The sequence below is a fragment of the Oncorhynchus gorbuscha genome, unplaced genomic scaffold (assembly GCF_021184085.1).
Source record: "Oncorhynchus gorbuscha isolate QuinsamMale2020 ecotype Even-year unplaced genomic scaffold, OgorEven_v1.0 Un_scaffold_879, whole genome shotgun sequence".
Lineage (NCBI taxonomy): Eukaryota > Metazoa > Chordata > Actinopteri > Salmoniformes > Salmonidae > Oncorhynchus > Oncorhynchus gorbuscha.
Genome location: NW_025745861.1, coordinates 16,990 through 29,723, shown reverse-complemented (window position 1 = coordinate 29,723; position 12,734 = coordinate 16,990). Strand labels below are relative to the sequence as shown.

The window sequence follows — 12,734 nt, the reverse complement described above, 5'->3', positions numbered from 1 at the left end:
CTGTCATCACCCTACACCATCAGTCTACAGACTAGATTACTACTGTCATCACCCTACACTATCAGTCTACAGACTAGATTACTACTGTCATCAGTCTACAGACTAGATTACTACTGTCATCACCCTACACTATCAGTCTACAGACTAGATTACTACTGTCATCACCCTACACCATCAGTCTACAGACTAGATTACTACTGTCATCAGTCTACAGACTAGATTACTACTGTCATCACCCTACACCATCAGTCTACAGACTAGATTACTACTGTCATCAGTCTACAGACTAGATTACTACTGTCATCACCCTACACCATCAGTCTACAGACTAGATTACTACTGTCATCATCCTACACCATCAGTCTACAGACTAGATTACTACTGTCATCACCCTACACCATCAGTCTACAGACTAGATTACTACTGTCATCACCCTACACCATCAGTCTACAGACTAGATTACTACTGTCATCAGTCTACAGACTAGATTACTACTGTCATCACCCTACACCATCAGTCTACAGACTAGATTGCTACTGTCATCAGTCTACAGACTAGATTACTACTGTCATCACCCTACACTATCAGTCTACAGACTAGATTACTACTGTCATCAGTCTACAGACTAGATTACTACTGTCATCACCCTACACTATCAGTCTACAGACTAGATTACTACTGTCATCACCCTACACCATCAGTCTACAGACTAGATTACTACTGTCATCAGTCTACATCATCAGTCTACAGACTAGATTACTACTGTCATCACCCTACACCATCAGTCTACAGACTAGATTACTACTGTCATCACCCTACACCATCAGTCTACAGACTAGATTACTACTGTCATCACCCTACACCATCAGTCTACAGACTAGATTACTAATGTCATCAGTCTACATCATCAGTCTACAGACTAGATTACTACTGTCATCAGTCTACAGACTAGATTACTAATGTCATTAACCCTATATTATCAGTCTACAGACTAGATTACTACTGTCATCACCCTACATCATCAGTCTACAGACTAGATTACTACTGTCATCACCCTACACCATCAGTCTACAGACTAGATTACTACTGTCATCAGTCTACAGACTAGATTACTACTGTCATCACCCTACACCATCAGTCTACAGACTAGATTACTACTGTCATCAGTCTACAGACTAGATTACTACTGTCATCACCCTACACTATCAGTCTACAGACTAGATTACTACTGTCATCACCCTACACCATCAGTCTACAGACTAGATTACTACTGTCATCACCCTACACCATCAGTCTACAGACTAGATTACTAATGTCATCAGTCTACATCATCAGTCTACAGACTAGATTACTACTGTCATCAGCCTACATCATCAGTCTACAGACTAGATTACTACTGTCATCAGTCTACAGACTAGATTACTACCATCATCAGTCTACAGACTAGATTACTACTGTCATCAGTCTACAGACTAGATTACTACTGTCATCACCCTACATCATCAGTCTACAGACTAGATTACTACTGTCATCACCCTACACCATCAGTCTACAGACTAGATTACTAATGTCATCAGTCTACATCATCAGTCTACAGACTAGATTAGTACCATCATCAGTCTACAGACTAGATTACTACTGTCATCAACCCTATATTATCAGTCTACAGACTAGATTACTACCATCATCAACCCTATATTATCAGTATACAGAGTAGATTACTACTGTCATCAACCCTATATTATCAGTCTACAGACTAGATTATTACTGTCATCAGCCTACAGACTAGATTACTACTGTCATCAGCCTACACCATCAGTCTACAGACTAGATTACTACTGTCATCACCCTACACCATCAGTCTACAGACTAGATTACTACTGTCATCAGTCTACAGACTAGATTACTACTGTCATCAGCCTACATCATCAGTCTACAGACTAGATTACTACTGTCATCACCCTACACCATCAGTCTACAGACTAGATTACTACTGTCATCACCCTACACCATCAGTCTACAGACTAGATTACTACCATCATCAGTCTACAGACTAGATTACTACTGTCATCACCCTACACCATCAGTCTACAGACTAGATTACTACTGTCATCAGTCTACAGACTAGATTACTACTGTCATCACCCTACACCATCAGTCTACAGACTAGATTACTACTGTCATCACCCTACACCATCAGTCTACAGACTAGATTACTAATGTCATCAGTCTACATCATCAGTCTACAGACTAGATTACTACTGTCATCAGCCTACATCATCAGTCTACAGACTAGATTACTACTGTCATCAGTCTACAGACTAGATTACTACCATCATCAGTCTACAGACTAGATTACTACTGTCATCAGTCTACAGACTAGATTACTACTGTCATCACCCTACATCATCAGTCTACAGACTAGATTACTACTGTCATCACCCTACACCATCAGTCTACAGACTAGATTACTACTGTCATCACCCTACACCATCAGTCTACAGACTAGATTACTAATGTCATCAGTCTACATCATCAGTCTACAGACTAGATTACTACTGTCATCACCCTACACCATCAGTCTACAGACTAGATTACTACTGTCATCACCCTACACCATCAGTCTACAGACTAGATTACTACTGTCATCAGTCTACATCATCAGTCTACAGACTAGATTAGTACCATCATCAGTCTACAGACTAGATTACTACTGTCATCAGTCTACAGACTAGATTACTACTGTCATCAGTCTACAGACTAGATTACTACTGTCATCAGTCTACAGACTAGATTACTACTGTCATCAGCCTACACCATCAGTCTACAAACTAGATTACTAATGTCATCACCCTACACCATCAGTCTACAGACTAGATTACTAATGTCATCAGTCTACATCATCAGTCTACAGACTAGATTAGTACCATCATCAGTCTACAGACTAGATTACTACTGTCATCAACCCTATATTATCAGTCTACAGACTAGATTACTACCATCATCAACCCTATATTATCAGTATACAGAGTAGATTACTACTGTCATCAACCCTATATTATCAGTCTACAGACTAGATTATTACTGTCATCAGCCTACAGACTAGATTACTACTGTCATCAGCCTACACCATCAGTCTACAGACTAGATTACTACTGTCATCACCCTACACCATCAGTCTACAGACTAGATTACTACTGTCATCAGTCTACAGACTAGATTACTACTGTCATCAGCCTACATCATCAGTCTACAGACTAGATTACTACTGTCATCACCCTACACCATCAGTCTACAGACTAGATTACTACTGTCATCACCCTACACCATCAGTCTACAGACTAGATTACTACCATCATCAGTCTACAGACTAGATTACTACTGTCATCACCCTACACCATCAGTCTACAGACTATATTACTACTGTCATCAGTCTACAGACTAGATTACTACTGTCATCAGTCTACAGACTAGATTACTACTGTCATCACCCTACACTATCAGTCTACAGACTAGATTACTACTGTCATCAGCCTACACCATCAGTCTACAGACTAGATTACTACTGTCATCAGTCTACAGACTAGATTACTACTGTCATCAGTCTACAGACTAGATTACTACTGTCATCAGCCTACATCATCAGTCTACCCACTAGATTACTACTGTCATCAGTCTACACCATCAGTCTACAGACTAGATTACTACCATCATCGGTCTACAGACTAGATTCAAGTTGAAGTCGGCTGTCCATTGTTACTGAGTATACCAAACATTAGGAACACCTTGTATTGAGGTACACCCTGTTTGGCCCTCAGAACAGCCTCAGTTCATCAGGACATGGAGTCTACAAGGTGTCCAAAGCGTTCCACAGGGATGCTGGCCCATGTTGACTCTACAAGGTGTCCAAAGCGTTCCACAGGGATGCTGGCCCATGTTGACTCTACAAGGTGTCCAAAGCGTTCTACAGAGATGCTGGGCCATGTTGACTCTACAAGGTGTCCAAAGCGTTCCACAGGGATGCTGGCCCATGTTGACTCTACAAGGTGTCCAAAGCGTTCCACAGGGATGCTGGCCCATGTTGACTCTACAAGGTGTCCAAAGCGTTCCACAGGGATGCTGGCCCATGTTGACTCTACAAGGTGTCCAAAGCGTTCCACAGGGATGCTGGCCCATGTTGACTCTACAAGGTGTCCAAAGCGTTCCACAGGGATGCTGGCCCATGTTGATTCTACAAGGTGTCCAAAGCGTTCCACAGGGATGCTGGCCCATGTTGACTCTACAAGGTGTCCAAAGCGTTCCACAGAGATGCTGGGCCATGTTGACTCTACAAGGTGTCCAAAGCGTTCCACAGGGATGCTGGCCCATGTTGACTCTACAAGGTGTCCAAAGCGTTCCACAGGGATGCTGGCCCATGTTGACTCTACAAGGTGTCCAAAGCGTTCCACAGGGATGCTGGCCCATGTTGACTCTACAAGGTGTCCAAAGCGTTCCACAGGGATGCTGGCCCATGTTGACTCTACAAGGTGTCCAAAGCGTTCCACAGGGATGCTGGCCCATGTTGATTCTACAAGGTGTCCAAAGCGTTCCACAGGGATGCTGGCCCATGTTGACTCTACAAGGTGTCCAAAGCGTTCCACAGGGATGCTGGCCCATGTTGACTCTAATGCTTCCCATAGTTGTGTCAAATTGGCCGGATGTCTTTGGGTGGTGGTCCATTCTTGATACACAGAGTAAACTGTTGAGCATGAAAAACCCAGTAGCGTTGCAGTTCTTGACACAATCTGGTGCGCCTGACACCTACTGCCATACCCTGTTCAAAGGCACTTAAGGCTTAAGAATCCTTCTTTAACATCCCTTCATCTACACTGATTGAAGTGGATTTAACAAGTGACATCAATAAGGGATCATATCTTTCACACATGTTTTGTATACTCAGTGGATATCCCACCATGTTATACAAGTGAGTAACAATTCATACACAACACCACCTTGTCCGATAAATCCGGTTCCTGTTGTGCCATGCTGATGGCAGAGTCAGGATTTGGCGTTAGCAGCATGAGTCCATGGCTCCATCCTGCCAGGCGTCAAAGGTACAGGCTGCTGGCGGTGGTGTAATGGTGTGGGGAATGTTTTCCTGGCACACGTTAGGTCCCTCGATACCAAATGATCAACGTTTGAAAGCCACAGCGTCTCTGAACATTGTTGCTGACCCGGTGCACCCCCGGTCCGACCGGGTAGTAGATGGGTGTACCTAATAAACTGGCCATTGAGCTTATAGGCATACAGCATATGGTCTGTCAGGCCAGATGGATAGTGATGACTAAAGCCTGGTCTAGGGGTGGGCGGTATCCACACCGTTATACCATTTCTGTACTGTACCAGGGTTTACGGTATTACTGGAGGTGTCCACAAGGGGCTCAATGTAAAAAACTATTTAGTCAACAGGGAACTTGATCCAGGAGGGGATTGAATGTCTCTGCTGTAACCAGGAAGCTTCATCTGGACATCTAGCCACTTAGCCAGCAAACCAAATAAACAGCAGGAACCCTGGATATAATTCATTTGACACATCTTAGATTTCTTCCAGTTATACTGAACGTCTAGTTCTAAGCAGAGGTGTAGCACACACACACACAGCCCCCATGACACACACACACACACAGCCCCCATGACACACACACACACACACACACACACACACACACACACACACACACACACACACACACACACACACACACACACACACACACACACACACACACACACACACACACAGCCCCCATGACACACACGCAGCCCCCATGACACACACACACACACACACACACACACACACACACACACACACACACACACACACACACACACACACACACACACACACACACACACACACACACACACACACAGCCCCCATGCGAGACACACACACACACAGCCCCCATGCGAGACACACACACACACACACACACACACACACACACACACACACACACACACACACACACACACACACACACACACACACACACACACACACACACACACACACACACACACACACACACACAGCCCCCATGAGACACACACACACACACACAAACACCCCATGAGACACACACACACACACCCACAGCCCCTCTGACACACACACACACAGTATGTGACCTGCAGTAGTGCGTTGATGGCTGGAGCTGAGTAGGTGCGGTGGATGACCTCCATACTCTGTAGCAGATGGTTCAGTTCCAACAGGTAGGACTCACACACTGACATGTCTGGAGAGAGAGAGAGAGAGAGAGAGAGAGAGAGAGAGAGAGAGAGAGAGAGAGAGAGAGAGAGAGAGAGAGAGAGAGAGAGAGAGAGAGAGAGAGAGAGAGAGAGAGAGAGAGAGAGACAGAGTGAGAGAGAGAGAGTGGGAGAGAGAGAGAGAGAGAGTGGGAGAGAGAGAGAGAGTGAGTGAGTGAGTGAGTGAGTGAGTGAGTGAGTGAGTGAGTGAGAGAGAGAGAGAGAGAGAGAGAGAGAGAGAGAGAGAGAGAGAGAGAGAGAGAGAGAGAGAGTGAGAGAGAGTGAGAGAGAGAGTGAGAGAGAGAGAGATGGTTCAGTTCCAACAGGTAGGACTCACACTGAGAGAGAGAGGAAGCGAGAGCGAGGGAGAATTAACATGAGAGGGAGTAAGTGTGTGTGTGTGGAGGTGTTTAACTGGACTGGACCAGAAATCTCCACAACAATAGTAAACAAAGACTTTACCAACGGGGGACATTTTGTTGGTCCCCACGAGGTCAAATGCTATTTCTAGGGGTTTAGGGTTCAAGTTAGAATTAGTGTTATGGTAAGAATTAAGTTCAGCGTTAAGGTTAGGTTGAAGGTTAGGAAAGGGGACTTTGAATGGGATTTTGAATTGTGTGTCCCCACAAGTTTAGTTATACAAGACTGTGTGTGTGTGTGTACCTTTAGAGCACTTGTTCATGTGGTCTGAGGACTGCAGCCAGGCGGCCACCTTGGATTGGCTGGTACAGGTCACAGGGAAGCTACCTGCAGCATGGACCGATGCCTGCCTGGCTAGAGACACATGCCGCTACACACACACAAGTCAACCCCATCAACACACACACTATAAACAACATCTGTGCTTTTTTCTATGAATACAAATTGCTGGCATGACTGTCTGTCATGTGTATATCTGCAACAGCACTCTGTAGAGAATAACAGAATGAGAGATACAACAGTAACAGGCGTTTTCATATTAAACACCATCTCTTTGGTCTTAAAATAGTCTGTTAACTAATGACATCTTTCATATCACAGGCCCATTCAACTACATAGAGCACAGTGTGTGTGTGTGTGTGTGTGTGTGTGTGTGTGTGTGTGTGTGTGTGTGTGTGTGTGTGTGTGTGTGTGTGTGTGTGTGTGTGTGTGTGTGTGTGTGTGTGTGGTGTAGTACCGTTCTATCAGCCACACCGGGGGACCCGGGAGGGGGGAAGTGGGGGTAGTAGTAAGCCTTCTCCTGGGGGTACATAGCAATCTCATTCTGACGGTACAGCCGATGGTGGCGTAGCTTAGACACCCATTCATCAAACAGCTCCTGTGACTTGATCTATGGCAGGAGAGAGAAGGGGAGAGAGAGAGAGAGAGAGAGAGAGAGAGAGAGAGAGAGAGAGAGAGAGAGAGAGAGAGAGAGAGAGAGAGGGAGGGAGAGGGGAGGGAGAGAGAGATAGAGAGAGGAGGGAGAGAATAGAGAGAGGGAGGGAGAGAGAGGGAGGGAGAGAGAGGGAGGGAGAGAGGAGGGAGAGAGGGAGAGAGAGAGAGAGAGAGAGAGAGAGAGAGAGAGAGAGAGAGAGAGGGAGAGGGGAAGGGAGGGAGTGAGAGATAGAGAGAGGAGGGAGAGAATAGAGAGAGGGAGGGAGAGAGAGAGGAGGGAGAGAGGAGGGAGAGAGGGAGAGAGAGAGGAGGGAGAGGGGGAGAGAGAGAGAGGGGGAGGGAGGGAGAGAGAGAGAGGGGGAGAGGGAGAGAGAGAGAGGGAGAGGGGGAGAGAGAGAGAGGGGGGGGGAGAGAGAGAGAGGGGGAGGGAGGGAGAGAGAGAGAGAGGGGAGGGCTGCAGTCAGACAAGGATTCTCAAGGGGATGAAAAACCCACTAAGGTAAAGTACTGTAGTAGTACAGACATATTTCCTGCTCTATTGTTCGTTTAGGTTAGTCAAGGGTCTTCTAGAAGAACAAACTGTTCCTGGGTCAGTATTCTCAGAGTAGGAGTCCTGATCTTGTCCATGTCATTTTATTCACTATGATCGGAAAGCAAAACTGATCCTAGATCAGCACTCTGAGAAGCTTGATACATACGGGCCCTGGAGTGGACACTAGACTATTCTGAATAACCTGTGTTGTTAGTCCTCTGAACCCCACCCCTCAACCTGGGAGCTGCAGGGGGCTGCTGTCTGTAGTTCATGACTCCATCAGTCACCCCTCAACCTGGGAGCTGCAGGGGGCTGCTGTCTGTAGTCCATGACTCCATCAGTCACCCCTCAACCTGGGAGCTGCAGGGGGCTGCTGTCTGTAGTTCATGACTCCATTAGTCAGTCACCCCTCAACCTGGGAGCTGCAGGGGGCTGCTGTCTGTAGTTCATGACTCCATTAGTCAGTCACCCCTCAACCTGGGAGCTGCAGGGGGCTGCTGTCTGTAGTCCATGACTCCATCAGTCACCCCTCAACCTGGGAGCTGCAGGGGGCTGCTGTCTGTAGTTCATGACTCCATCAGTCACCCCTCAACCTGGGAGCTGCAGGGGGCTGCTGTCTGTAGTTCATGACTCCATCAGTCACCCCTCAACCTGGGAGCTGCAGGGGGCTGCTGTCTGTAGTTCATGACTCCATTAGTCAGTCACCCCTCAACCTGGGAGCTGCAGGGGGCTGCTGTCTGTAGTCCATGACTCCATTAGTCACCCCTCAACCTGGGAGCTGCAGGGGGCTGCTGTCTGTAGTTCATGACTCCATTAGTCACCCCTCAACCTGGGAGCTGCAGGGGGCTGCTGTCTGTAGTCCATGACTCCATCAGTCACCCCTCAACCTGGGAGCTGCAGGGGGCTGCTGTCTGTAGTCCATGACTCCATCAGTCACCCCTCAACCTGGGAGCTGCAGGGGGCTGCTGTCTGTAGTTCATGACTCCATCAGTCAGTCACCCCTCAACCTGGGAGCTGCAGGGGGCTGCTGTCTGTAGTTCATGACTCCATCAGTCACCCCTCAACCTGGGAGCTGCAGGGGGCTGCTGTCTGTAGTTCATGACTCCATCAGTCACCCCTCAACCTGGGAGCTGCAGGGGGCTGCTGTCTGTAGTTCATGACTCCATCAGTCAGTCACCCCTCAACCTGGGAGCTGCAGGGGGCTGCTGTCTGTAGTTCATGACTCCATCAGTCAGTCACCCCTCAACCTGGGAGCTGCAGGGGGCTGCTGTCTGTAGTTCATGACTCCATCAGTCACCCCTCAACCTGGGAGCTGCAGGGGGCTGCTGTCTGTAGTTCATGACTCCATCAGTCACCCCTCAACCTGGGAGCTGCAGGGGGCTGCTGTCTGTAGTTCATGACTCCATCAGTCACCCCTCAACCTGGGAGCTGCAGGGGGCTGCTGTCTGTAGTTCATGACTCCATCAGTCACCCCTCAACCTGGGAGCTGCAGGGGGCTGCTGTCTGTAGTTCATGACTCCATCAGTCACCCCTCAACCTGGGAGCTGCAGGGGGCTGCTGTCTGTAGTTCATGACTCCATCAGTCAGTCACCCCTCAACCTGGGAGCTGCAGGGGGCTGCTGTCTGTAGTTCATGACTCCATCAGTCACCCCTCAACCTGGGAGCTGCAGGGGGCTGCTGTCTGTAGTTCATGACTCCATCAGTCAGTCACCCCTCAACCTGGGAGCTGCAGGGGGCTGCTGTCTGTAGTCCATGACTCCATCAGTCAGTCACCCCTCAACCTGGGAGCTGCAGGGGGCTGCTGTCTGTAGTTCATGACTCCATCAGTCACCCCTCAACCTGGGAGCTGCAGGGGGCTGCTGTCTGTAGTTCATGACTCCATCAGTCAGTCACCCCTCAACCTGGGAGCTGCAGGGGGCTGCTGTCTGTAGTTCATGACTCCATCAGTCAGTCACCCCTCAACCTGGGAGCTGCAGGGGGCTGCTGTCTGTAGTTCATGACTCCATCAGTCACCCCTCAACCTGGGAGCTGCAGGGGGCTGCTGTCTGTAGTCCATGACTCCATCAGTCACCCCTCAACCTGGGAGCTGCAGGGGGCTGCTGTCTGTAGTTCATGACTCCATCAGTCACCCCTCAACCTGGGAGCTGCAGGGGGCTGCTGTCTGTAGTTCATGACTCCATCAGTCCGTCACCCCTCAACCTGGGAGCTGCAGGGGGCTGCTGTCTGTAGTTCATGACTCCATCAGTCACCCCTCAACCTGGGAGCTGCAGGGGGCTGCTGTCTGTAGTTCATGACTCCATCAGTCAGTCACCCCTCAACCTGGGAGCTGCAGGGGGCTGCTGTCTGTAGTTCATGACTCCATCAGTCAGTCACCCCTCAACCTGGGAGCTGCAGGGGGCTGCTGTCTGTAGTCCATGACTCCATCAGTCACCCCTCAACCTGGGAGCTGCAGGGGGCTGCTGTCTGTAGTTCATGACTCCATCAGTCACCCCTCAACCTGGGAGCTGCAGGGGCTGCTGTCTGTAGTTCATGACTCCATCAGTCACCCCTCAACCTGGGAGCTGCAGGGGGCTGCTGTCTGTAGTTCATGACTCCATCAGTCACCCTCAACCTGGGAGCTGCAGGGGCTGCTGTCTGTAGTACATGACTCCATTAGTCACCCCTCAACCTGGGAGCTGCAGGGGGCTGCTGTCTGTAGTTCATGACTCCATCAGTCACCCCTCAACCTGGGAGCTGCAGGGGCTGCTGTCTGTAGTTCATGACTCCATCAGTCACCCCTCAACCTGGGAGCTGCAGGGGGCTGCTGTCTGTAGTCCATGACTCCATTAGTCACCCCTCAACCTGGGAGCTGCAGGGGCTGCTGTCTGTAGTTCATGACTCCATCAGTCACCCCTCAACCTGGGAGCTGCAGGGGGCTGCTGTCTGTAGTTCATGACTCCATCAGTCACCCCTCAACCTGGGAGCTGCAGGGGGCTGCTGTCTGTAGTACATGACTCCATTAGTCACCCCTCAACCTGGGAGCTGCAGGGGGCTGCTGTCTGTAGTTCATGACTCCATCAGTCACCCCTCAACCTGGGAGCTGCAGGGGGCTGCTGTCTGTAGTTCATGACTCCATCAGTCACCCCTCAACCTGGGAGCTGCAGGGGGCTGCTGTCTGTAGTTCATGACTCCATCAGTCAGTCACCCCTCAACCTGGGAGCTGCAGGGGGCTGCTGTCTGTAGTTCATGACTCCATTAGTCACCCCTCAACCTGGGAGCTGCAGGGGGCTGCTGTCTGTAGTTCATGACTCCATCAGTCAGTCATATACCTTCAGGTGATAGATGTTTTCTTCTGCATCCAGATCAATGCACTGGGCTGACTTCTTAATGGCCATAACAGAGAGACCCACATCAATACAGCCGTGTAACTTCCCCTTCTCAATCTGAAAGACAGGAACATTAATAACCATGTCAATACAGCCGTGTAACTTCCCCTTCTCAATCTGAAAGACAGGAACATTAATAACCAGAACCTGACAACCCAGTCCCAGCAGTATCTCAGAACCGGACAACCCAGCCCTGGCAGTATCTCAGAACCTGACAACCCAGTCCCAGCAGTATATCAGAACCTGACAACCCATCCCTAGCAGTATCTCAGGACCTGACAACCCAGTACCAGCAGTATATCAGAACCTGACAACCCAGTCCCAGCAGTATCTCAGAACCTGACAACCCAGTCCCAGCAGTATCTCAGGACCTGACAAGACCCCAGCAGTATCCCCTGACATTATTAGTATCTCAATCTCAGGACCTGACAACCCAGTCCCAGCAGTATATCTCAGAACCAGACAACCCAGCCCCAGCAGTATCTCAATCTCAACCTGACAACCCAGTCCCAGCAGTATCTCAGAACCAGACAACCCAGCCCCAGCAGTCCCAACCCAGCAGTATCTCAATCTCAGGACCTGACAACCCAGTCCCAGCAGTATCTCAGAACCAGACAACCCAGTCCCAGCAGTATATCAGAACCTGACAACCCAGCCCCAGCAGTATCTCAATCTCAGGACCTGACAACCCAGCCCCAGCAGTATCTCAGAACCAGACAACCCAGCCCCAGCAGTATCTCAGAACCTGACAACCCAGCCCCAGCAGTATCTCAATCTCAGGACCTGACAACCCAGCCCCAGCAGTATCTCAGAACCTGACAACCCAGCCCCAGCAGTATATTAGAACCAGACAACCCAGCCCCAGCAGTATCTCAGGACCTGACAACCCAGTCCCAGCAGTATCTCAGACCTGACCCCAGACAACCCAGCCCAACCCAGTCCCAGCAGTATCTCAGAACCTGACAACCCAGTCCCAGCAACCTGACAACCCAGCCCCATTAGTATCTCAGGACCTGACAACCCAGCCCCATTAGGACCTGACAACCCAGTCCCAGCAGTATCTCAGAACCGGACAACCCAGCCCCATTAGTATCTCAGGACCTGACAACCCAGCCCCATTAGTATCTCAATCTCAGGACCTGACAACCCAGCCCCAGCAGTATCTCAGAACCTGACAACCCAGTCCCAGCAGT

The 12,734-nt window shown here is 49.3% G+C and overlaps 1 protein-coding gene across 1 annotated transcript in view; it reads right to left on the bottom strand.

Annotated features, from left to right (window-relative positions):
- Nucleotides 1-12,734, bottom strand: part of LOC124020703 (oxysterol-binding protein-related protein 3-like) — a 73,113-nt gene that overhangs the window by 48,885 nt on the left and 11,494 nt on the right. Inside the window, 4 exon segments of the mRNA XM_046335953.1 lie at nucleotides 6,175-6,281; nucleotides 6,955-7,081; nucleotides 7,448-7,600; nucleotides 11,485-11,598. Coding sequence (XP_046191909.1) covers nucleotides 6,175-6,281; nucleotides 6,955-7,081; nucleotides 7,448-7,600; nucleotides 11,485-11,598 — 501 coding nt within the window.